The 27,307-nt window shown below is 41.3% G+C and overlaps 2 protein-coding genes across 3 annotated transcripts; both read right to left on the reverse strand.

The window, feature by feature from the left end:
• Positions 1 to 4,225: 4,225 nt before the first annotated feature.
• On the reverse strand, positions 4,226 to 12,730 carry LOC136477250 (mitochondrial carrier protein MTM1-like). 2 transcript variants are annotated; one of them, XM_066475365.1, is made up of 10 exons: positions 12,299 to 12,730; positions 12,111 to 12,185; positions 11,067 to 11,204; positions 10,906 to 10,965; positions 10,292 to 10,462; positions 10,017 to 10,110; positions 9,770 to 9,861; positions 9,524 to 9,673; positions 9,322 to 9,380; positions 4,226 to 5,035 (listed from the first exon to the last, which is right to left on the reverse strand). In XM_066475365.1, the coding sequence occupies exons 1-10, from the start codon at positions 12,536 to 12,538 to the stop codon at positions 4,906 to 4,908; spliced, it is 1,209 nt and encodes a 402-aa protein (XP_066331462.1). In that variant the 5' UTR covers positions 12,539 to 12,730; the 3' UTR covers positions 4,226 to 4,905. The 2 variants fall into 2 exon arrangements, with proteins under 2 accessions (XP_066331462.1, XP_066331463.1); XM_066475366.1 differs by having other exon boundaries at positions 11,067 to 11,195; positions 12,299 to 12,729.
• Positions 12,731 to 15,701: 2,971 nt separating this feature from the next.
• LOC136473473 (hydroxyproline O-galactosyltransferase HPGT1-like) lies at positions 15,702 to 21,599 on the reverse strand. Its single transcript, XM_066471115.1, has 12 exons — positions 21,156 to 21,599; positions 20,591 to 20,654; positions 20,442 to 20,491; positions 20,041 to 20,234; positions 19,278 to 19,341; positions 19,132 to 19,204; positions 18,686 to 18,809; positions 17,987 to 18,074; positions 17,834 to 17,884; positions 17,643 to 17,714; positions 17,413 to 17,525; positions 15,702 to 16,234 (listed from the first exon to the last, which is right to left on the reverse strand). Exons 1-12 carry the CDS (start codon positions 21,278 to 21,280, stop codon positions 16,212 to 16,214), a joined length of 1,041 nt encoding a protein of 346 aa, XP_066327212.1. The 5' UTR covers positions 21,281 to 21,599; the 3' UTR covers positions 15,702 to 16,211.
• Between the last annotated feature and the right edge of the window lie 5,708 nt (positions 21,600 to 27,307).

The raw sequence follows: 27,307 nt of genomic DNA on the forward strand, positions 1-27,307 counted from the left end.
GCTAACTTATTTTTTTATGTTTTCGCTGCAAAGTTTAATGCTGGTTATCTTCTAATTAAATTCGAACCAGCAGGAGAATTTAATTTGAAGAACAGTTACTTTTAATAAATTATGATTATGTTTATCCTCTAATTAAATTAGAACCAACAATAAAATTTAAATTAGAGGAGTAGTCCAATTTGTTTATGTTAAATTATGGTATTGTTATTTTTTTACCAACGTTGATGATAACAATATTATAATAAGTTTCAGGTTGAAGTTTAAATCTCTGATAAATTTTACACCAATATGGTCAATTTTTCATAGAGTAGATAAAGACCAAGAAATGCTCCTGAACTAACAGAATGTATCTTATTATCGTGTTTCGCTGAAATGATATTGATTATCTTCTAATTAAATTCGAACCAATGGAAGAATTTAATTTTGAAGAGTAATTATATGTCTTTCAAGTTAATTTATGAGTTTTATGTATTAATTCTATTTTCTGCCCAACGATGATGTAGAATTGATGCAGAAGCATCTTGTAAGTTTTATTTTTTAATCGGCGAGATCACCCGGCTGCATGCCAACAGGCTGCAATGCTAGGGTATGTGATTGAAAAGGCTTGAGTCAAGCTAGTTCAAGACAATTTTTTATTAATTTACTAATTTTCTGATTAAATTGGAACCAACGGGAAGATTTAATTGGAAAATAAAGTATAACTGAATGTTTGTCATCATGACTAAATTTTTCGTTATGGTAATTTATATATAGATTTATCCCGCATGGAGAGAAGTTTGGCATAGTACTTATGCTAGTCAATCCTACATGGCGGGAGAAGTTTTTGTGATGACTTATATGTTTTTATATTCCACATAGCGAGAGAAGTTTGGGTAGCTCTTATGTTATCCTAGTATTAACCATGGCACAATAGAAATGCACTGTCATGGTCAATACTAATCAAAGGACAAAAAAAAAGATACAAACGTGACTTGCAAAAGTATAGTTAATAAAAGACCTCGTCAAGTTCTTGAAGTGGTATGAGGAAAGTGTACTCCTATACGGATCAAGAAATAACTTTATTTGCATGGTATAATCATGTGAATGAAGAAAGTCATAAGTGTCTCCTCGTTCACAGTTTTCTGAATAGTTCTCAAAATTATGGTAGCATAGTTCATGCCATATTTCAAGAGAGAGAATTATGAGAGCAATTAAGAGTAAGAATTAAGATCAATTAAGAAACTACTCTTCATTAAGAGTAAGATAAAGATATTGATGAATGTGTACTCTTCATTAAGAGTGAGATAAAGATTTTGATGAATGTGACCGTCAGTCATAACAATGATACCCCTAAGCAAAGAAATAGCTAAACTCCTGAAAATTTTAAAGTTCCAATAGGAAGATAGCGTAGTCAGCCTCAAAGATATGAATACGGTGCTTAAAGCACAATATAAGGTTTTAATAGATTAAATCCAAACAAAAAATTTGAAGATACACTATCTTTATAGAAGATGAGATGATCCGGGGGAGCATGGTATGTAGAGACCTATGACTTGAAGAGAAGTGAGACTGTGTGCCCATTCTAGTAATTCAAGAATAACAAATTTCTCAATACCTATTGATGTTGTATGACTAATACAACACCTGTTGTTAGCTCTTCGAAGAAGATAAATAATGTAAACAAGGATCTTGTAATATAGGAGCCTGTTGAATCAATTGCCTCTTGATAAAGAAGAGCAACAACAGCCCCATATGAAAGTGCCAGTAGCTGAGGCACCAGAAGGTCTCAAAGAATTAGTAAACCAGTTTTCTGATGACTATAAAGTCTATGTTAGTTAAGAAATTCAAGTGGAGGGTGATCCCACCTCATTTGAAGAAGCCATGAGAAATGTTTACTCATTTGAATGGCAAGAAGCTATGGAAGTTGAAATAAATTCAATGAATACCAACGATGTTTGGGACTTAGAAGAAATTCCTAATAGAGCCAGAACAGTAGGCTGTGAAAAGGGTCTACAAGACAAAATGTGACTCCAAAGGAAATGTGGGAAGATATAAAGCATGACTTGTAGCAAAAGGCTTTAAGCAAAGAGAATGAATATATTACGATGAGAGTTTTCTCTCCAGTCTCGTACAAGAATTCTTTTAGAATAATAATGGTGTTATTGGCACATTACGATTTAGAGTTACATCAGATGGATGTAAAGACGACATTCCTCAATGGAGATTTGTATAAAAACATTTACATGGCAGAACCTAAAGGTTTTGTCGTGGAAGAAAAAGAACGTATGGGATGTCGCTTGTAGAAATTCATTTATGGGTTAAAACAAATCTCTAGACAGTAGTATTTGAAGTTGATGAAACGATAAGAAAGTTTAGGTTTTAAAAAAATGAGAAGAACAATAGCGTTTATGCGAAGTTCAAGAATAGAAAACTCATTTTCTGCATCTTGTGTATAGATGGCATTCTACTCACTAGTAGTGATGTTAATCTGCCATTGGAGAAGAAGTTCTTGTCCTTATGTTTCAATGTGAATGATCTTGATAAAGTCTCATTGGTTCTAGCAATTGAAATTCACCGAGATAGAAGAAAAGGGGTATTAGGCCTATAGCATAGGCATACCTAGAAAAAATTCTAAAAAAATAAAATATGCATGCAAGTAAACATACGCCTGCTCCTATAGTCAAGGATAATAGTTTTGGGAACCTTCAGTGTTCCAGGAACCAATATGAGATCGATCAAATGAACATGGTTTCATATGCTTCAGCTGTTGGAAGCTTAATGAATGTACAAGTAACAACTTACCCTGACGTAGCTTACGTATCCGGGATATTTTGGCAGAAGTTCAGTCCAGATATAAATCACTGGAATGGAGTTAAGAATGTCTTGCAATTTTTGTAAAGTATCATAGGCCTCATGCTGAGTAAGAAAGAACAAGTACTCTCAAATAGTTGTGTGTACAAATGTTAAGTTTTTGCGAGATGTGTAGTAAAATTCACGGTAGTTGCTAACACTCGCAGTTGGAGTATTATTGTGGAAAAGCTCCAATGAAACAGTTGTGTTATCAATGATGCATACCATAGTATAGCTTGTCATGAGGTCTTAGGAACATGCAAAAGTGGTTAAGGGAATATGTACCCGGATTTAACAATAGTAATCAATAGCAATAACCATTTTAATAACCATTTTAAGTAGTTAACTCCTAAGACAACAGGTCAAATGTGCTGCCAAATACATTGACATTAAGTTATATGTTGTAAAGGAGAAAATCCAGAATCATTTTAAAAGCATTGAGCATATAAGTAACAAGCAAGTACTCGCGGATCCGCTCACCAAAGGCTTACCACCCAGTGCGTTTAGAGAACATACAGGCGACATGGGTTTACGGGAAAGCCTATAATTTCTGGATACTAAGAGCCTAGTTGAAAATCTGTTTTAAAACAGAGAGGTGCATTGTAGCTGTTTAATTTAATAGCAACTGACCGTGATGATAAGGCACGCTCTATGTACTGATCTACGATGGAATAGGAAAAAGATAAAGTAAGTTAAGTTTAAATCATAAGGTGAGATCAAAGGTGAGAATGTTAGATTAATCTCCACCAGTTGGCCCAACGGCCAATTGAGCCCTTGATCCGCGCCCTGATCAGGGGCGCCCAGCCGTTCTTCTGACTGATGGGCCTCCGTCGCGCAGCGTAATAAATAGGAGGTGGAGGCTGGGACTCGAGAGAAGAGGTTCACGGTAGCCGCCAGTCCCACCCCAAAGTTCCTAACCCTAGTTCGATCTAAAGGGGCGCTGTAAGCGACGGGAAGCGCCATCACCTTCGATCGTCATCACTGCACCGCGGCGACACCGGCGGCCACGTCACTGTGGCGCCATGGCTGCAGCTACCCTAGGGCTAGGTACAACATCAGCAAGTCTTATGTTCAGTTAAGTATTTCCCCATTGATCTGCACCTAGATGGTCGTAGATGTCTATCAATCGACGCCACCAACCCCCTGTGAATTGATTGATGATTCTGCCAAGTAAAGATATCCCCGTTGGCTTTTACAGTAACATGCCAACAGAAAGAACAAAAAGATATATTTTGGAGCAAATTCTCATAGAAAATTGCCAAATTTGAAGGCACTTCTATCACATGAGCAGTGGGACACGATGCCATTTGCGATCAGAGATCCCACAGATACCAAAGTTACGGAACCATTAGAAAATCTCCAAGCCACCTCGTGCAATGGGACTGAGCCACTGACGTCACATAGGCCTGCTGCAAACGCTTCTTTAACCAATATAACTTTGTTGAACAACGATCGTGCACGCACATAGATCTTACCAACAATGTAAACCTGTTGCAAACTTAAAACTAAGCCAGCAACAAGCGGCATGTTCGCTGGTTAGTTTCTGGACTGGTTTGAACTGGTTAGTGCTGGTTTGTTGTGAGGAAAATACTGTTGGCTGGCTGGTTTGAGCTAACTGAAACCAACAAGCGAACAGACTGAAGATGCCCTCTCATCAACCGGACATGGTCAGGAGAAAGCATCGACACGAGACTAGGACGTGCAAAATTTCTTCTGTAGTTTCTAGGGTATTATTGATCAGCGTCTGCACTACTACACCTTCAATTACAGGAACTACCTAATAAGTTAATCAAAGCAGCTTCAGGCCCCCCAAAAACATGAGCTTAGACGATGGTCCAAAACCCACCAGGACGAACTGGAGCCTGCTCCATGGCAAAACTGATATGTTATCCTCGACCGAAATGGACATTGTCCATGAAAAAGCCTATTGAGTCTTCACTGCTGAGCACTCTGATCTTCCAAGTTACACCTAGCCCTGCCCGTCCAAAGGTCAGAGTAACCAGGCCTACTTTGGGAAACCAGGGTCGGTGTTGTTTTTACAAAGTGAAGGACTTCCATCTTATCAACAAAACTGGCTCATGAGGTGTGCCTTTGATGAAGAGCATACTTGACAACCTCGTAGAAGGAAATGACAATACCAACTGATGGACCAGCACGTGCAACACGTGGGCCGACGCCTGTGAACAGCCCTTTCATGCCTCCAGACCTGCCAGAGAACAATATAAGCAAGCAGCAAATCACAATTATGAGTATTCTTATCAAACCAATTACTAAACTAGAACTAAGAAAAAAAAATATGGAAGTTAGGAGCTCCACGTCACCCATTTTGCCGTTCACATTTGAACAATTCTAATCCAATGGACACAAATGTAGCAAGGCAAAACTAACTAGATCAAAGATCTGCAACCTGCTACAATTTCTTGGGAATATCAAAACTAAATATGCAAGTAGCTAAAATGTTCTTCCTTAATACTATTCCAAAAATGAATAATAATATAGATCTATAATAAACTACATGAACGATGGCAGATTATTTTTCTGCAGCAATGTGCAGGTTCAACATACTAGTTCTTTCAGAAATCTTGCTGAAAATTCAAAGGAAAAAACTGCAGGCTCAACGTCAGCGAATTTGAACCAGCACAATTTATACACAAGGGGAAAATGAGTGCAGCATGTAGGCAATACATGGTTTTGTACCGATGGAATGAATAAGTCATGAATCAAACAAGCAAATGCACAAACATCTTGAGCGGGCTGCAAATGGTTCAGCAACTGTGCCTAAAAGACCATGGGCCTCATTTATGGCACCTATCCAATCCGCCTACAATTTTCCAGCCTGTGAAGTTGCAGCATTGATTCGTGTCGGTGCTCAGTTTGGCACCAATGTGGTAGATCACTATTCTCACATAAAAATGACAAACAAATTGTTCAAACCGCGAAAACTAATCTAAAAATATGGAAATTGTTTCTGGAATTTTATGTCAAGTGAAGTTCACCCACTTATGACCCAGCTCCTAAACCTTTAGGGGTGTGACAGAAGGGCGGCCCTGACACTACAAATGTTTAATAAACAGTTTCACCTTTCATGTGCAAGGTTGTCATCTCACTGGTTTCCAATATGTACATAAAAGGATATTGTATCAGCATGTTTCCCAACCCACCTATTGGTGTATGTTTTGCGAACATACTGTGACCCCCCCCCCCCCCCCCCCCCCACCACCACCACCACCCCGCCACTACCACCACCACAGAAAAAAAAAAAACATGGACCCAACTGCAGAACCAGATTATTGGTTTCTGGATTATTATGGAAATGACCACCCAAGGCAAATCAAATTTTCTGCCCTGCTATTTTCATCGTTTTTGCTAATTCAATCTTCTAAAGCCGTCCAACTCTGATCAACTTCCTTATTGCTCATAGTCATAAGAAACAAAAAATCTAATATTTTGTATCATATATCCTATTAGCTTTAGTTTGCTAGGTTTCACACATAAATGTTCAGAAGATGCAACTTTCAAGAGCAAATTCAAGCAATACCTACAGAGATGTCAATCAGTAAGTAAACTCATTGATCATATTGATCCTATTAGTTTAATTGAAGAAAATTATTATATGTGTATTATGCATAATAATTGCTACTATGTGTATTATGCATAATAATTGCTACAACAATGAACTTAAGTTTAACAAATACAATCAGAATGACCAAGGGATTGACTTAGCTTGATCTAGTTTTCTAAGGTCTTGCTCTCACTAGCTTTTGAGGCATATTCCTGGTTTCCTATGTCAGCCTATAAATTGAAACTAACACACATAAACAACAATTAAAAGCAAATAACATAAACATTCGGAAGGTAGCCCTCAGAGGTGTGTGGAGTAACCAAAGGAAGGGGACGCGAGGCTAAAGATACTTGGTGGTGGAACGAGGAAGTCCATAGGGCTATTAAGGAGAAGAAAGAATGCTATAGACGCTTGTACCATGACAGGAGTGTGGACAACATAGAGAAGTACAAGGTGGCAAAGAAGACTGCAAAGCGAGCTGTAAGTGTGGCAAAGGGTAGAGCATACGAGGATCTTTACCAACATTTGAGTACGAAGGAAGGAGAGAAGGACATTTATAGGATGGCTAGGGTTCGTGAGAGAAAGACACGGGACTTCAACCAAGTTAAGTGCATTAAGGATGAAAGGGAGCATCTCTTGGTAAAGGAGGATGAGATCCGACATCGATGGCAAGAGTATTTTGACAAATTGTTCAATGGTGAGAATATGGACACAACCTTTCAGTTGGATGACTCTTTTGATGACGCCAATAGGCGCTTTGTGCGGAGAATCCAAGAATCTGAGGTCAGAGAGGCGTTGAAAAGGATGAAAGGAGGTAAGGCGATGGGACCGGATGGTATCCCAATCGAGGTGTGGAGATGCCTCGGGGACATAGCTGTAGTATGGTTGACCAAGTTGTTCAACCATATTTTTCGATCGAACAAGATGCCTGATGAGTGGAGGAGAAGTATATTCGTACCGATCTACAAGAATAAAGGAGATATTCAAAGTTGTACAAATTACCGGGGAATTAAGTTGATGAGCCATACTATGAAGCTATGGGAGAGAGTTATCGAGCATCGCTTGAGAGCAATAACGCGGGTCTCTATGAACCAATTTGGTTTCATGCCCGGAAGGTCAACCATTGAGGCAATTTTCTTAATAAGACAAGTTATGGAGCGGTATAGGGAGAAGAAGAGGGACCTACACATGGTTTTTATTGACTTGGAGAAGGCTTATGATAAAATACCAAGGAATGTTATGTGGTGGGCTTTGGACAAACATAAAGTCCCAACGAAGTACGTCGGGCTCATTAAGGACATGTACAACAATGTTGTGACTAAAGTTCGAACAAGTGATGGAGACACAGATGACTTTCCGATTAGGATAGGACTACATCAAGGGTCAGCTTTGAGCCCTTATTTGTTTGCTTTAGTGATGGATGAGGTCACAAGGGACATACAAGGGGACATCCCTTGGTGTATGCTTTTCGCGGACGATGTAGTGCTAGTTGATGAAAGCCGGACAGGAGTGAATCAGAAACTGGAGTTATGGCGGGAGACTTTGGAGTCCAAAGGTTTTAGACTTAGTAGAACTAAAACTGAGTATATGAGATGTGACTTCGGCACTACTACTCGGGAGGAGGAAGATGTTAGTTTGGAAGGTCAAGTAGTGCCTAGGATGGATACCTTTCGATATTTAGGATCGATGCTACAGAGGGACGGGGATATTGATGAAGATGTTAGCCATAGAATCAAAGCAGGGTGGATGAAGTGGCGGCAAGCGTCTGGTGTCCTATGTGACAAAAGGGTACCACAGAAGCTAAAAGGCAAGTTTTATAGGACGGCGATTAGACCTGCTATGTTGTATGGTGCAGAATGTTGGCCTACGAAAAGACGACATATTCAACAGCTAAGTGTCGCGGAAATGCGTATGTTGCGTTGGATTTGCGGGCATACAAGAAGGGATCGAGTTCGGAACGATGATATACGTGAGAGATTAGGGGTAGCGCCAATTGAAGAAAAGCTTGTCCAACACCGGTTGAGATGGTTTGGACATGTGCAACGGAGACCTCCAGATGCACCGGTGCGTAGTGGAATCCTAAGTCAGGATAGTAACGTGAAGAGAGACAGAGGAAGACCGAAGTTGACTTGGGTAGAGGCAATAAAAGGAGACTTGAAAGGATGGAATATACCCAAAGACTTAGCCTTAGATAGGAGTGCTTGGAAGACAGCTATTCACGTGCCTGAACCTTGATTGTTTCTGTTGGGTTTCAACTCTAGCCTACCCCAACTTGTTTGGGACTTAAAGGCTTTGTTGTTGTTGTTGTTGTTGAATCTAAAACCTGACAGCAAGTCCTTATTTTCGATGTATTTAGGATAGTAATCAACTGGAGTTTAAATTAAGGATAACCTCCAAAAGGTTGAATTTCTTGCGATGATGATGAAAACAGTCATATATTTCAAAAAGAATCTTGCGACTATTTTATAAATAGTCAAATAGATCGTAAGATTGAAGTGTTGATCAGTCTGCCAGGTGCATTGGCCCAACGGCACACCAGACTCCACTTACATTCATGGAATATTTTACACACAAATTCGCTAATAAGATTTCTTATATTTAATTGAATGGAAGCGGCAAATGAGAATGGCATACAGTCAGGGATGAGTTTTAAAAGAATGTCTCAGGCCGACCTATGTGTCATGTACCTGGGGTTTGCAAACTGGAGTGTAAGAAATCAATTAGGTGAACCCAACTTGCTACTGAATAGAGGCAATGGTTGGCAGCAACTCTATTGGGGTACAGTGGACAACATAGAAAGAGCATAGTTATACGACCAATTGACTGAGCCACATGTAGTGTTCAAAACTGAAACCAACACAAGCACAATAACAAATGTACAGCCCATCAAACATGCTACTTTATATTTTGGGAATGAGGTATTTCCTTACCTCCATATCTCAGTTAATGTTTGCCTTGTAGTCATCCTCATTGCCTTCTCAGTATCTTTCTGAAATTTAGAAAGAAAGGAATAAGAAAAACAGAAACAGGAATAAGAAATGGCAATATGCAGAGTATGCCCGCATAAGAAACATGTAGCAGGTGAAAAACAATGGAACATGAAGTATACAGAGTACCAAATAATACACAAACCTCTATCTGTCTCCTTGTTTTTGCAACATCCAGAGGGCATGTAGCACCAGCAGCAAGACTGCCTGCTACAAAACCAGCAGCAAAATTTGCTCCCAATACACTAGCTGCATTGCCTTCTTCTCCAACAAGACCAAGCAGTTTTCTTCGAATCTGCACATGGTGTTAGCAAAGTGAGATTCATGTCATGAAAGTGCGGCATGAATTTAACAAATAGGAGTTCCCATGACCAAGAGGGCAGAAACTTACAGGCTCAAGAGTTGACCAGCATATAGCGGAGAAAGGAACATCTCGAGCAAGTTGTGCACCCACCCCAGTCCACAGAACACGATAGTTTTGTACTGTTTCACCAATCAAAACAACAAGCTGTTAGAATCAAGACAAGAATACGGGAAGTTGACAAGTGCCAAAATGGTAAAGTTGATGCCAACATGTCATCCGGTTAAAAAGAATATGTATAATCGACTAGTTACAGAAACAGTTAAAACCAACATACCATTCTGACTTGAACTCGCAAGTGGTGAGAGAACACCAACCAAGGTTTTCCACATTCCAGGAGGCTTTACGCCAGGACGAAACTCTTTATATGCCTGTTACCATAGACTAGTGACTACTTGATATTTTGATGTCGAATGGAGGGAAAAAGAGTTACATAAGACTAAATTGTGCGCAGAAACAATGATCTGAGATGAATGCATTATAAGACATAACTAAACTATAAACTACATATGGCATGAGCCCATATATAAAACACTTCACATGGAGGTGTACCTGCATACGCGTCCTTGCCAGCTCAATTGGAGAACAAGCAATACATGCTAACGAACGTGCAACAGATCCTGCTACTAGCGGCACATATGGTGTCAAGCCAGGAGCATTACTTCTTGTGAAATCCTCAATCCCGTTGCGGAATATATCATAACAAGGCAAGTATATCCCAACCTGTTTGTGATCAAAGAAATTAGTAACAGGTGCAATTGGTTTAAACATGCAAAGTAATATGGATTCAATTTACGTTGTACAAAAGGGGGAAATGGAGAGAAATGGAGATAACAAGTTATACAGAATTGCTGGGTGATATGGGTAAAAACTCAAGTACTCAACACAAATTACAATACTACACGCCTCAGTTAGACAAGTGCAACTTAGTCCAAGATGTAAACCCCATAAAGCTTCTTCTACAAAAAAAAAATGAAATATACATATCTCATCATACAAAGGACAAAATAAACTAAATTTGCTTTCAAAGCTAAGTGAAAATTATATGAATACTTCAAATAGGACAGATTGAAACTACTAAATAGATGTTCCACAGGCAACAGAGCAGCATAGAACATTTATAACAAGGTAATGACCACAAAAATGGAATGTAGTAGATAACTTACAGTGGGTACAGCTAATGCTAAGCCTGCATTTGTTCCTCTCCATAGTCTACTGAAACCCTCCTAAAACAACCAATTAAGCACTGCTGTGAGTTTATCTGTCCATCATATATTGCCACTTGCTCAAAAGAGAGAGAGTATAAAAAGAATGAACACTTAGTTACCTGTCTGACCACTTTCAAGAATACATCAAGTGTTCCCTTGTACTGGAAGCAATCAGGAGGACATACTGGCTCACTTCCTAATACAAGACCACGTGTGCATGAAGGAGAGCATCTGAATTCAGACAGGATCTGGAAACACTGAAAACACATCAGCAGCAATCCTCAAGTCTAAGACACTAGTTTGAGGGTTAAAGCCGTGAGGATGGAATTGGACTGTTGACAACTGACACAGTACCGCCAACAGCATTTTTAGAAATGAAATTTTGTTGTAATATAAAAGGCATTGCAGTTTTCCAATAAAAACAAGCGAGGTCATCAAAGACGATAGCTTTAACTAAGAAATCAGCACCATCTATATCAACTAAAAAATGGGCTGTCTACACACACAAGTCCTAAAATTGGTTGCATGGCCAGAATCATCACAGACCTCATCCTAACAATCAGCACTACAGTTTAGTACCCCAGTGGTCTTATAGCAAGATAAATAACATAATCAGTACATCTACCAAAAAGTAACAAAATGCAGCCAAATCCCGCATTGTGCAATAACTGAACAGCCCTGACGAACTAACCAAGTATCCAAACCTGCTTGTTGAACAAGCAGTTGAAGGACATGAACTAAGAAGAGTCTACGCAATGCACCCGGTTCAGGTTGGTTGAGCAGCCCGCTGATCACTAGCACAAACATAAACCAATCCATGTCATTCCTTACCCGCCTTCCTGGCCAAGCATGAAAATAACAAAAACCATGTCCTGAAATTTGCATGCCAAACAAGCAAAACAGCAATAGCTGGCAGATGAACATAGCTACAAACATTTGGATCACACCACTGACTTGGCCAATCCCACAGGGACCATGACAGCAGCCCAGCACTACACATAGACATCTATAAACACAAGCTCCATTTTGGATTCCTCACTGATCTAGTCACCCAAAATACAAAACCTACACGCAGGCACTAGAAGCAGAGATCAGCCACTGGGTTAGCCACTGTCAAATTCAAACCACGCGCAGCGCAGAACAGAATGAATTGGCTTCCTCACCGCATCCGGGCCAAGCGCCGCCATCTGGGCAGGCTGGTGGTACAGCACCCCTGCCGCCTGGGCCTGCAACCTCGTCTGCATCGAGACACAGGAAATGCGTTAGACGCCGAAGCGGACGCACACAAACACTCTCGGGGGAGGAGGACAGTCCTGCGTGAGCGAGGGAGTGAGTGCCCCGGGGAACCGACCTTGGCGACATCTAGAGGGTTGACGATGATAGCTGAGACGAAGGCGGCGCCGGCGGCGGAGAGCGCGCGCTCGAACATCCCGAGCTCCTGGTCCGCCCCCGCGGCCGGAGCGGGACCCGAGGAAGAGGGGGACGGAGAGGACGAGCCCTGGTGCGAAGGCGTTACGCCGGCAGAGAGGTCGACCCGCGCGGCGGCGGCGGTCATCCAGGTGGGGAGGGAGCCCCGAGAGCAGCCCACCATAGCGCCGGACTGGCTCGGAAACCCTAGGCCACGTCGGCTCCGCTCTCGATCGGGGATTCGGGCGGCGTGGGTGGCGATGCGGCCGCGACTGTGGTCCCTCCCTCTCCCTCTAGAAGAGGAGGCGGCGGCTCCTGGAATAGAGGAGGCGGAGGGAGGAGGAGGCTGGAGGGTTGGTGTCGCTTTCTAGAGGAGTCCTGTGAGGGCGTTAGGTTTTCTTTTTCTCGTGTGGAGACATCGTGCAGTCGTGTCTCGATTTTCATCCCTTTGAATTCCTGCGACTGTTTTTTTTTTTCCCTATAAAATTTTGTAGGCTAGGTCAAAGTGTGATCTAAGCACTTACGAAGAGGATGGTATTGATTGCAAGATATATTTATTTTCGTATTATATCACTCATATGTGCCATTTTGATATAAAAAATCATTATAATAGCTTTTATCTAAAAAATACTATCTTGCCAAAAATATCAAAATAGAAATTCTTTGATGAGTACAAATTTCATTAAACAAGCTATATGAGATTAGTTGCCTCATGGCACATCCGTTTTTACGAGCCAAAACCAGATATGATATACTTCATGAACGTTAAGCAAAGTGGGTTTGAGCCTTCCGTACAATGCTGTCTCTCTTTAAAATTTGAAATCCCGTGAAATACCTATGAAGAATCCTAATACAACCTTTTGTAACCAAATGTTCCATTTTCATTTTTCACACCCTATGCAAGTGCAACAACAACAAAATACTTCATAGCCATTGGCAATATGCGCTCTTTTATATAGTTCATTTTTTTAAGGCATGAAAGCATAGAGATTCATAAATTTTCATGCATGTGGAGTATGATGGAAGCATGTAAACCATAAAGGCTTCTTTGGCACGGTGACTCCTGCAATAGCTTCTGCGGAGAAGACCAATGGGCATCAAACACTTTAAAAGAAACTATTTTTTGGCAAATAGTAAAGGAGCCAGAGCCGTTTTTTATCTAGAGCTACAATTTATGCCTCCATAGGAGCATTTGAGGAGGAGCCTTGTCAAACAAGCCCTAATTCTTCACATGATCATCAATTCACCAATGTACAATGGCACATGTATAGGTAGAATGGTAGTAGAATTTTTATGTATTAATTAATAATTTCGAAAACTAATATAGAGCATGTTTGGGACTGTTTCGCTCCATGTTTTCTTAGCTCAACTTCATATTTTTCAACCAAATAAGTGTAGCTCAAACTCTGCTCCAGTAAAAAATATAAAGTTAGAGAACAGAAAATCCATTCTTTTTATGGAGCTGCTCTACGGTAAAGTTTTTTCTTTTTTTTTTTTGAATAGCTCTATAGTGGAGTTGTGGAGCGGAGTTGGCGCCCAAATAGGCTCATAATCTTTATATTTCTTGTCACTATTTTTTATTGGTAGAGCTTGAACCGTGAATAAAACACGCTTCAACCAGGGCATCCGTGTGGCCTCCGCGAATGATGTTTTGCCACCTGGCATTTTTTTTTACCGTATAGCGTCGGTTAGTTTAGTCTACGAATCTTTCTATTCCTTGTCACTATTTTTTTATTGGGTTGAATCGGCAGTTATAACCAATTCTCTCGAGCTGCGACTGCAGTGATTTTTTTCATTCAGGAAACCAGAGAAAAAAAATGACTGATGCGGACCAAAATGAAAGACCAGAAAGCTAAAGCTTTCTTTCTTTTTTAAGCTTTCTTGCCTAACAAACCACAGATAGAGCGTTTGACTTGTGATGTGCATCACTCGTCTACTCACTGCCTGACGCCATTGCAACTGTCAGCAGGAAGCCAACCAAAAACCACCTACAATTTATTCTTTTGAGTTTTCAACCAAAACCCCTATAATTAAAAGGAGATGTTAGCGGACGAACTTCCGGTGCCCAACACATGTTCAGACGCAGCTCCCACCAACCAAATGTTAAACGATTCCACCAACAGTGGACTGCCGTCGCGGCCCACCAACATGAGTACGATCTCAGGCTACTCGTAGTAACAGAACAAAGCGGTATCCCTGCCCTATGCGCGTAACAGAGAAGGGGCGTACACGCTCGCGTCCGCGTCGCCATCCCCCGACGCGCCCCCTCCACAGTATGAGAAGGATGCAAGACAGCGGAAGATGAGGAGAAGACACCGAGGCAAGGCAGTAGAACGCAAGGAGGGAGATGCAACACTCGATCTACTTTTGAAATATTCAGATACAACACTTGCAACATACGTTTGAAGACAGATGAAACACTTAAAACATGCGTCTGAAACACTTGCAAAAAAAACTTGAAAACCATTGCAAACATACGAAACATCTAGATAAAATACTTACAACATACGTGTGAAACGTATGCAACATCCAGATAAACACTCTTGCAACATACGTCTCAAAAAACAAATGAAACATTGAGAACAACTGTTTGCAACATATGCAACATCCGGATCTACTTTTGTAACATCCATGTGAAACACTTGTAACATACCTTTGAAACATCTGCAACACTTGAAACAGACTTTTGCAACATGCCCTTTCAAGCGCAATATCTACTTGATGCGTTAACGAAATGGAGGTTCGCCGACGTGTGAAGTTCACCAGAGACGGCCGTGCCGTCGCCACCATCGACCAGATCGACTCCGCCTACCATGAGGCTACGGGGACCCCTTCGCGGTCGCCGGTATCCTGGGCTCCACGCAGGACACATAGCCACAGCCCCTACAGTTGGCACCGCAGTCCTCGCCACCACCAGATCTCTTGATGCGCGGTGGATCCGGTGGAAAGAGCAACAAGGCAGAGTGGGGCGGAGGCGTGCGGGTTGGTCCATCCATCTGGACACCCGGTTCTAATCATTATCGATAATTTATTGTTTTGAGTTTTCAGATCCTCGTCACATGTCAGGTTCAGAATTTTATTGGATTTTGCTCTCTACAAGAATTAGTTTTATTTCCACATGTTTGGGGGATAACTCCCGGTTTGAGCAGGACCTTTGAACTATTCCACTTGTTAAACGTGCTTCAGAAATAAGTCAATGATGAGAATTTTTTCCTCGTCAAAAAAAATGATGAGAATTTTTTGCTCGCCATGCATTTAAGATAAAGTAAGACTTCCATGCGATACCATCTACAATAATGATCAGCATGGACTATAGGACTTTTTCTGTACGTTCAAAACAACCAGAGAATAATACATGGCAGATTCTTGACTTCAAAAGGGCATCATTTTGTATGTGTCAAAAGAACCATAACCACGTCAACAGGTCTGATTCTGAAGACACGCATACATGTATTCTGGAGCAAAATAATTTCCTGAATTGCTATTGATTTCTGCCACTCCAACAATGGCAGTGTCTGTCAGAAAAAGAATGGTAAGGGTGGGGCATCTACAAATGGCACGCGGAACAGGATACAATCTGCAGACGGCTTTTCGTTAGAACTCTGATGATTCTAGTGTAGTGGCCTTGCAAAGAAAATATGCAAGACCTTTCCTTTGGAAAAGAAAAACAAGATATCTGATTCAGTATGAATAGGCACGCACAAGCTTCCTCCAAAGGACGCTACAGAAGATGGCAGAAGAAAACAAAATTTGCTCAATACCGATTTGACCTCATTCATTCTCTGCATATTGTATGTATTATATCCACCAGGCACGGTGTTTGCAAAACTCTTCCTCAGCACAAGCATTGTTGCTCGTTATAGCGCTGAACACATTGCACCTGCAAAATTATCTTAGTGGTTAGCCCTGCAAAAATATCTGGGAATTTGTGATGAAAATGACCACCAATCCAACAACTCATTACATGAATAATTCACAAGCAAAAATGTGTTCATTTCTCCAATCTCAGAAGTTCAATATTCACTGCCTTTGGTTATATCATTTATCCACCAATCTTTCAGATTTAATAAAGGTGGTAAGCCATATAATAGATTGAGCGACACATTTAGAACCTAAAGTGGACCCTTTATCCAGGGACTAGTGAGGAAACTCAGGGCACGTTTGGATGCCACCTATGTAGGACGTGCCAAATCTTGGCCGCCGGCCAAACTTTGGCAACTGATTCAGCCGCCCCAAATCAGACGGGCAGGGGCATCAAATTGAACTGGAGATTAGTCACAGCAGTCGGCCAACCCAAAAAAACGGTACACATCCAAACGTGGCAGAGCCTCCTCGGTCAATGGCCGAAATTTGGCCTGGTCAGCAGGGGTATCCATCCAAACAGCCCCTCAGTGCACATGCAGCATGAAAATAACCAGCTGTTTTTGTACAAAACAAGCTAATTTGCGTCCATTCTATTTACTGCTAAACCATGAAACCGTTGCCTTATGTCCAAAACCTAAGCAAACCATAACTTGGGAAGCCTGCTATGGTTTGTAGTCAAAGATCCAAGGAAACTTGAAACTAAATTTTGGGTAAACTTGTTATAAACAAGACAATAAATATCCGCTGATCATTAACTCTAGCAGGTTCATCATCGGAATTCATAATCCAGAATACATGCTGAAGAAAATGCAGTATTCATAGAACATTTGCAGTTGTAACAACTGCAGGGTAAGTTGAACATAGCTAGTTTTCAATGAATATGCTCCCTAGCTCTATCCCCCATTTTACTTCCACACTGAAAAAGGAAATTATGCTTTTTTTGTTCATGTGTATCTGTTACTTCTCTTGTCCTCAAAGTTTCAGTACTCACTAACATAATGATTATCCAAATACAGGATTTAAAAATCAGGAGACTGAAAAATCTGACGAAGTATGCAAACAAAAGGACTTAATCGCATGGAAGCAATCATCAAGAGTCAGATTTGACCAGTAAGAAAAATAGATTATTAGAACAACATAAACATATATCAAACAGAAAGGAATCAAGGTCAAGGTCAAAAGATGCCAACCAACCTGAGGGCCACGATGAACAACACAGTTTTGCTTCATTTACATGCTTCACAGCAAGGCCAATCATCCACGATCCTACACTAACATCATCATGGGCATATGTCCGGAGAACGGACCTATCACAAAAAAAATATCCATAAATATAATTAATGGAATTATTTATTAAAAAATTCTCATTTCTTTTCAGCTCCTTGTGAAAGAAGGATATAGAATTTGTGCAAAAGGTTGCATACTTGTTTATAGAAATGAACTGAGCTATGGCCCTTGATATGACAAACATTTCACCAGCAGCGTGTCGGAAATACCTATTGTTTGACAAAAAGGAAGTAGATGAGCCATCAGCAATTGATTTGAATGTTAAATTAAATCTAGTACAAACAATAAATGTAATAGAAGCTAAAATTGCTAAGGCAAGCATACTTACGATTTCCCATCACCAAATTTCCACCAGTCTGGTTCATACCACTTATGGGTTCTGTTTCAGTGGAGCTCTAGTTTAGTTTGTCAAACGAAGAAGCACCCAAACGGGGAAAAGAAAACTATCAAGTTCCTAAAATGAATTGTTGTAAATACTCACGAGTCAGAAAAAACCTCGCCCGATTTCATGCAGCCTATATAGACACGGGGCTTGTCCCAGTGAGTTTCGAGCATTGCACTCAAAGTATCTGCAGAAAAACAATGTTGTTCCATGTGAAGTACAGTTCCTGTTAATATTTCAAAACTACATCTACACAACACTACAAGCAATTGTTGCCAGAGGCAATCCAGTATTCCAGAACATGCAGAATGAGCATTTTAACAAGTCAGCGGAGTTCAAAAGATTAATAGTCATTACTTTTTCATGTAGAGGTATCATAGGTAATTGAGGTTGTTGCAAGCTGAGACAGAAAATGACAATAGCCTTTTGTAAATCTCATCTCAGTGCACAAGGAGAATTTCAAAACCTCCTGACTTGAAAAGGTAGGAACTTATATTTCCAAAATTGATAAATGATTGTCCAGAATTAATCTGGTTCAGTTTTCATAATGTTTTCAAAATCAATCTAAATTATTGGATGCTTTTCAAACTGTGGCAGCTACTGCTGAAAATTAGTTTAAATGATTTCACTGGCATATCTGGTAAACATTAACAACCAGGGTCAAACTTTAGGCATCATACCCGGATACCAAAAGTATCTGGAACATGAGGAAGTAGCAAAGATCCTAAAAATTTACACCCTATGTAATAAAATGCAAACTACTCATAGAGCCCCTCAAAGTTAACAGATGGCACATACCAACATTTATGTATATATCATCATTGACCTTAGCATAAAATGCAGCATCAAATGTATCTGCTGCATTGGCAAAGAAACTTTTTGTCTTCTTAGGAAGCTCTTCATCTGACTCTATATGATCATCCTGCAATGCCACTTAATAATCAAGTTCCGAAACTAAATCAACAGCATGAGCTAAAATAGGAGTAAGTTTTTATTAATGGCAACATTCATCTTAACACCTTTTTGTTAGTTATATCGAACTTTGATGCTAAAAAATCCAAAGGACTGTACTATAAAATTACTAATGCACATATAATAAAGTTAAACAAAAGCAAGAACCACCAGAGAATATGAATCTTCAATGAACATTAAGCAAAGAGCACAGCAAGTACATAAAACAAGGTTATCGTAGAATCCATCAACATAGAGTAGTACTGCAGAATCAATTGTTCAATCAGGCTTACCAAGATCAAGAAATCCTTGGTGCTCCTATTTTCTTCATCAATCTCCCTATCAAAAGTATCTCCTTGATTTGCACTACGTATGAGAGAACTATCAGATATCTAAACTTCATAAGTTTATTCCAGCATGGGTAATGGATATCAGGTACCTCCTTCCAACAACAAAACGTACTACAATGCCTTTTTCTTCTTCAAGTTTCTTCAGCATTGAACCTGTGCAGAGAAGTACAATTACACTACACAGATAAGTAGGATTTTATACACAACACTAGGTTAAGAAAATAATAAAAATAAGAATTGCGTTTTATTTATTTATCAACAGAACGCAAATTTAAAACATTAATTTAATGATAAGGGTACCATGTCCATAGTACTTCAATGGGAGAATAATCAAAACTGGGTTATTTGTTTCAAAACACAATCAACCACCTACAAGATGACAAATGACTAGGACCAAATGGTATTAACATTACAAAATGCAGATCTGCATCCAAGTTTTTCATACTGTGATGGCTAATCTTCAGGATATCATTTAAAGTTGTTAGAACTTTTCTAATAGGTGTTTATACAATCCTCAACTTAAGCACATGTATCTGACTTTGCGTAATCATTTTTCTAGCAGATACACCAAAAAACAAATACATTGTAATCTTTCTTAAAATTGGCAGAAATACGAGTTTTGTCCAACTGTAATCTATCTGATGGTAGAAGCGAGCCTCCTTACTTTAGAGTACTATAAGCACTTTGTAACATAACTATAATAACTAAAAAAGTACTTTCTGACATAATAAATATGAGGACTGAATTTCTAAATTTTGGTATTAATATTCTTTTTCATGGAATTATTAGTATTGCTGTCTATCAGAATACCAAAAAAAATAGATGTAAGAAAAATGCAAGCATGAAGTGTACCTGTCGGAAGCCAAGATTTCCTGACAGCATCACGATAGTTTTTCCTCCCAAAGCTAGTCATTATTCCAATAACAATCAGTGGCTTTTTCGCAGAACGAGTTCCATTTGTCTCAGGATTGTATTTGCCAACAAAACCTTCATGCTTTGCTGCAGCCAGCTCCATCTCAAGCGATGCCAACCGCTTCCCTTGCTGCCTAAAAAATGGAGGATGTTTACACAGAAGCAATTATTACAGCTCCAAACTCTCCTACTACAACAAATTCTGCATGTTTGGAGCACTAGCTCCAATTAGACAGCAAATACAAAAATTCATACTTTCAAACGCATTAAGGAAATTGTCAGATTGTGCATTGAAAGGCAATTTCGGCATATACCCTGAAAGGTTAGAAACTTAGAATTACCTGCATGCAACAACCTTCAAGGTATCATCCACAGATATTGCTGATTGCCCCTGAATCACATGCACAAGAGAGTTAATGGGGCTCTTAAGTAAGCAGCACAGGTGGATAGTTCCACTAGAGAACAAAAGAGCCAGATCTCTGGTGCCTACCTGGCCTGTTCGTCTGTCGAGCTCCTTAATGAGATAAACTCTGTTCTGAGCATCCTGCCACAATCTGAAATTCAGGAAATCAACATTTTTTCCTCTACAAACAACAAAAAGCCAAAACACAAACCATTTCTACAGAGGAACAGTTTTCGGTTACTATGACAACCCAGATCAAGTTAAAAGGTAAGGTGCCTGAGAACTAAGATTGGTCTTCATCAATACTAGCAGAAAAGGGAATACTCCACTCATGAACTGTGACACTGCAAAATCCGAGTGCTACAGGAAGAAGCACTAACATCGCAACAAAATGTGAGCCTCGCACTGGAGGCCGTTTGAGAGATCAAAACTTCACCCGCTGTTCTAAAATGCACCACCGGGGCTGGATCAAAACTTCCCTAGCGAGATCACCATAAACAGCTCCCGCCAGAGAACTACAGGGATCTAGAATCCCCCCACGGTTGATCGGTAGCACACGCATACCAAACAATCAAACAGAAGAACCCAAGCAGGCCAGCATTCTCACGAAGAAACTAATGATGGAAACCGGAGGGCGGGCGGGCGGACTCACCGTCCGGCGACGTAGAAGGAGGCCATGGTAGCGAACATGGCGAGCATCATGGCGGACATCGGCGACCGCAGCGCCCCCGCGGCGGACGGCGCCTGCCGCCGCGCCGGGCCCTCCCGGATCTGCATCGGGATCTCGAGCTCGGAGACCTTCACCTGCTCCCGCCCGCGCACTCAGCACGGGCCCGCCATGGCCACCGACGACGAGATCTCTGAAGCCGCTTTCAGAAAACTCGGGCGCCCAGGGGTTGTTTGGTTCCGGAAGCTTGTAGAAGCCGCCACGGGGGAGTGGTGGTGGTGGTGGTGGCGGTGGCGCAGCGCAGCCAAGGGGTGAGAAGAGACTGAGAGGTGCCGGGCTGCCGGCCGGTTGGTGCTTGGTGCGTTACGAACAGTTTTGGTGGTTTCTCTGGCAACGATTTGGAATTTGGAGAACCCTATGAAGGCAAGGAAGGAGACGACAGTCGACGGTTGATTTTGTGCTATTTGTCTGCCAGGCAAAAAAAAAAAAAAAAAGGAACAAATATACTGCTGCAACTACAAGAAACGTACGACTCTAAAATGATTAGAGGTTTTAGAAGTAGAAAGTAATAAAGCAACAATCCGGCCTCTCACTTATTTATATACTACTAAAATTTGTTGTAGTAATACTGCATACGAGGTTGTATTGACAGGTGTCAAGAGCTTATTTATACATACCACAAAATAGCTAGATATACGTTTCATAGATAAAGAAAATAATAATAATTTATGGAATTAGATATGTGGTATTAAATAGTGTTTTTCTTTTGTGATGTATATTTTACCGTTATTGTTAGCTCAGGAAAAACATAATCGGGAACAGGAAAAACACGGGATTAGAGTTGCACGAAACTTGCAGTCCTACAAGAATCTATAATGCAGAAAATTTCTAATGATAGAACACACTAACCAGAAGAGAGAGATAGACACAAAGAAAAAAAATTATGAGGTCCAACCTCACGTTAGTTTTCTTGTAAAATTCTTTTCATGCATCCCATGGCAATCCTAAAGAATTTCGTTGGGTTTAATCCTTTGTTTCAAAGAGGTCTATAGAAAACTTTAATATTGGATTAAAATCCTCTAAACTTCTTATGTTTTCCCTTTGTTCAGAGAAGACCTTATTATTGTGTATTTCTCAGTTGCTAGAAGAAGATAAGAGAAGAATAAATTTAGGTAATGATAAGCGATTTCACTTTTTTGCGAAGAATCAGCCGTGTCTTGAACAAAGTTACAAAAGTCACCCCCTTAATGCTTGGGTATAAGGTGATGCATTATTCAAATAATTTATTTGTCATGTATGTACATTTGCATTGTATCTGTACACCAATCATTATGGTCTAACTATATATTGTACATACATGTTCTTTTAAGTTGAGAGAAAAATGGTTTGTCAGAGATGTACAAACATCTTAACTTTAAAATTGATTAGACTAGTCTAAGACTTTAAGGCTAATATGTGAGCTACTTTAGTTATATACTCTTGAGGTGGAAAAAATATGTCACTCTAGTTTTATTATAAGTTAAATTGTTCTAAATTCGATCCAGTTTATAAAGAAGATTATCAAATTATGTCATCAAACAGGTATATATGAAAATATACCCATGATGAATCCTATAATATTTATACAGCGATATAATCTCGATATTTTATTAACTCAAGATAGCTTGGTTTGTAACAAAATCAGAATGTTCATTTTTTCCAAAACAATACATAAAAAGCTCAAAAGAGGTTACCCATCGATGGAATGAGAGTTGGCAAAGTGAATGATATTCACCTTTCTTGTCAAACCTATTAACCAAACTAAAAATGTGTTTGGTGCATATGGTTAATTAATTAAGAACCTCTATTTTTAGCCCTAGTCTATCCATACATGGGGCTAGTAGGTGCGATCGGCAGCCAAGCCTCCACCTTAGTTGCTAGCCAACTAACTTGCCATTCTCAGCTAATTTGGATGAATTTTTAACCCTAACTATTAGTTAGCTCTAGTTAATCAAAATGCTCTAATATGTTGTTTTTTAATAGTTTGTTTGCATTTGTTTTGCCTAAATGGCTAAATACACTTAGATTTGTAAAATCATCTCCGAGGTGACGTGCTACCATGCACGCTATCACCTTCCCTCTCGTCATCTAAAAAAAAACATGTGTCCAAAAGTCTCTCTATTGCTATTGGCACACACTATCACTAGTCTGAGGCATGAGTTGGCGTTCTCGGCTAGCCATCATGTCCTTCCTATGAGTGGTTGTGGCTAGTGCCCCGCCTTGTTTAAATTCTCGGTCTTGCTCCTAACTTGTGTCCATTTGTTGGGGAGAAGTGCTTCTCCTTGCTCTGCGCTGCTAGCCTGTCACTGCTTATATAGGTGTTTGATGAGATTCCCTAGGTGAGTTATACTCATGAATAGAACTAGCAATAGATATCATATATTCTTTGGTTCACTAATAACAACTACAAAGAGTGATGAAAAAAAGTAACCAGGGCTTTATCTTTCCTTGCTTGAAGTATTCTCCCTCTGAAAAGAAAATCAAGAGGAAATTGATTTCTTGAGGCACCAATAGACTTGAAAAAAGACACATGCGGGTACAAAATTCATATCATGATGACAAGCATGTGATTTAATCTCCTACAACTAAAAAGAATAAAGCGTGGATATCTTTTGGTGCGATATTTGTTTTGGTTCGTCCGTCTGTCCACCCCGTGCGATACCCCGCGCGATAGAAAAAGAAAATGTCATCCTTGCGATCCCCGCCTGCTTTGAAGGAAACAAATCGATCACATGAGGCCATATGCATGGAAGAAAACAATAATCATGCATGGAAAAAAACAATCATGCATGGAAGGAAACAATAATCATGCATGGAAGGAAACAATCATGCGTGAAAGGAAACAATAATCATTTACTCTTTTTTCAAATAGTGGTCTTCATTTTGGAGCCCTTCATGCAGTTTAATAATGGCTGAGGAGCTAGGCTTGCGAGAACTTACTCTTAATTGGGTTGCGAGCTAGGGATGTAGCACTTCAATGAGTGTCTTGGTTGAGTTCTACAATTGCTAAAAATTGATGGTGCTGATAAGATTGACAATCATGTGACTCTGCAGTACCTTTTTTTTAAAAAAAATGGAGGGCAAATGCTACTTATGGTCAAATCCATGTTTTTTGTTGTTTTGATTTGATGCCCACAACCCACATGTTAACTTTCAGATGTGTCGACAAAAGATGATCGGCAGTCCACCGAGGGGTATCCCACGATGGTAAATTTGTCGTAGAGGTGAGCGAGATCAGGAGCGAGATGGTAATACAAGCACCAAGACACAAGATTTAAACAGGTTCGGCCGTCAGTATGACGTAATACCTACATCCTATGTTCTGATATATTGCATTGAGATGTATCGATTTGTCCACTAGGGGACCCCTGCCTCTCCTTATATACTCTGGAGGGGCAGGGTTATAAGGAAAGTATCATATTTGGTACTATACAATAACTTGCGGTGCACGCCGAGCAGCGTCGTGCACGTCTTGATCTTGTGGGCTGGGCCACCTCTGATGGTGCGGCCCATGTCTTGTCTTGTGGATACCGGGGGCCATACCCCCATAGCTAGTCCCCGAACCTGATAGTAGGTGACGTAGTCACGTGGTGCCAGGGTCAGAAAGTAGAAGATCAGCCGAGCAGGCAGCTAGTCCTCGGGCGTAGCCTCGAGATGAGAACAAGCACATTCACCGTAAGGTGAAGTGTGACCACTTAGTCCCCGAGCCTGCTGGAAGATGAAGAATGAATCTTGTAGTAGGGTCAAAGAAAAAGAAGTCTAAAAGCTTTGCCGACGTCATCCGACATGCGCGCATCAAGACCCAGACGTGCTGCCCAAGATCAGCACCCTGATCCGAACAGCATGGAGCAGCTTGATAGCACACCGATGAGACGTAGCAAGATCCGACCACCAAGAGAGCACCGATGAGTCCCCGGCATCGCTGGCGATGACCAAGCACCGAGTAGCGAGGAGTCCCCGGCATCATTGGCGATGACCGGGCACTAAGGAGCAAGGAGTCCCTGGCGTCGCTAGCGATGTCCGAGCATCGAGGAGCGAGGAGTCCCCGGCGTCGTTGGCGATGATCGAGCACCGAGGAGCGAGGAGTCCCGGCGTCGCTGGTGATGACCGAGCATCGAGGAGTCCCCGGCGTCGCTGGCGATGTTAGAGCACCAAGGAGCGAGGAGTCCCTGGCATTGCTAGCGATGTTCGAGCACCGAGGAGCGAGGAGTCCTCGACATCACTGGCGATGTCTGTGCACCGAAGAGCGAGGAGCCCCTGGCATCGCTGGCGATGTCCGAGCACCGAGGAGCGAGGAATCCCCGGCGTCGCTGGCGATGTCCGAGCACTGAGGGGCGAGGAGTCCCCGTTGTCGCTGGCGATGTCCGAGCACCAAGGAGCGAGGAGCCCCTGACATCGCTGGCGATGTCCGAGCACCGAGGAACGAGGAGTCCCCGACGTCGTTGGCGATGTCCGAGCACCGAGGAGTCCCTAGCATAGCTGGCGATGTCCGAGCACCGAGGAGTTCCTAGCGAAGCTGGCGAGGTCCGAGCACCAGCGTAGCTGGCGACGTTTGTGCGGTGAAGTGTGCCCACTTAGTCCTTGAGCACGAAAAAACCGAGCGCCGAGGAGTCCCTGGCGTAGCTGGCGATGAAGCACGAGCGATGAACAGTTTGGTCAACTGGTCAGCAGCGAAGTGAGCATTGACTAGAAACGACCGGCGAACTGTCCGATCAACTGGTTGGCGGCAAAGTCGATGAACCAAGCGGTCCGACCAGTTGATCGGTGGAGAAGTCCGAGCACCAGGTGGTCCGACCACTTGGACGATGATCCTGCAATATAAATATGTAGAACAGATAGTACATGATGTAAAAATATATGAACTCCGAAGAAAAATCAGCAATGGCGATGAAATAGCATATGTAGCTCGGCGATCAGTTGGTGTGAAGATGTAATTATATTTAATATAAACCGCCCGACCAGTTAGTATGTAGCTGAGTCTCCAGCCCTAGCTAGCCCATAGTCCATAACATCGAGCGCGGAGCCCATGCACATATAGGAGGAACAAGCATCACCAAAGAACCGCTGTCGACCACCCATAACGCAGAGGGCAGACGCTCATGCACGTGTAGGGAGGAGCCAGAGATAGGGCCATCTCTAGAGGCATCCGAGCATCAACATGACTGTTCAGAGGTTTGGAAAATCGTTTGGAGAGCAAACATGGAGAAAACAGTTCGGAGAAACATTATGGTGATATACGGAGATTGAAGAATATTTAGAAGAATATTAAAGCATGACTTAGCTTTAGACAGAATGTCTGGTCGGCGATGTATGGCGTTATCTGGTCAGCGTTGACAGCGAGCACATGGCGGGCGGTGAGTTATTGGTGAAGGCGACCTCGGAGGTGGTTCCGAGATCGGATCTGCTGTCGTGGGGCTGATGTAGCTAGCGATGAATCGTCGTCGTGGACCAACATGGATCTCCACGAGATTGATAACGAGAACGCGTTGTTGATTTGAGATCCATCTGGCTCGCCATGGATCAAGCGCACACACCTACCTGGCGCGCCAACTATCGATAAAAGATGCTAAGCGGTTGTGGCAGAACCGTCTAATCTAATGTCTTACAGGAGTGCTTGTCTTCCATTAGTCACTAAGCACTCGAGGGAGAACACTAAATTACTCGGTTCCGTCGGGCACACCCCAGGGGAGAACCCGAAAATCCACATTTTTGCCATCAGGATCACAAATGAGAGAATAAAGCTTACATCATTCTTAACCATTTCTTACATCACTTTTAGTACAACATCAGAGTATAATATTTATTAATATAACAGCGGAATGTAATCATATTATCATAGTTATGAACAATTTAAATTATCAATGGAATATAAACATGTGATCAGAATTACAGCAGAAATAATGATCTAATCATGGCAGGATGAAGTATTAATATATAAACTATGACAACATATTATAAACTTTCATTATAAAAACATTTGGTGAGAGTTATGAATAACAACTACGATCGCAGCGTAAAGGAATCCTTGCTGAGCCCACCAGGAGGTATCCACCCACAAGAGTCAGCTCAAGCATCCACCTGTCACCTGCAACAGGGGG

Source organism: Miscanthus floridulus, chromosome 8 (assembly GCF_019320115.1).
Source record: "Miscanthus floridulus cultivar M001 chromosome 8, ASM1932011v1, whole genome shotgun sequence".
In the NCBI taxonomy this organism is placed as follows: Eukaryota; Viridiplantae; Streptophyta; class Magnoliopsida; order Poales; family Poaceae; genus Miscanthus; species Miscanthus floridulus.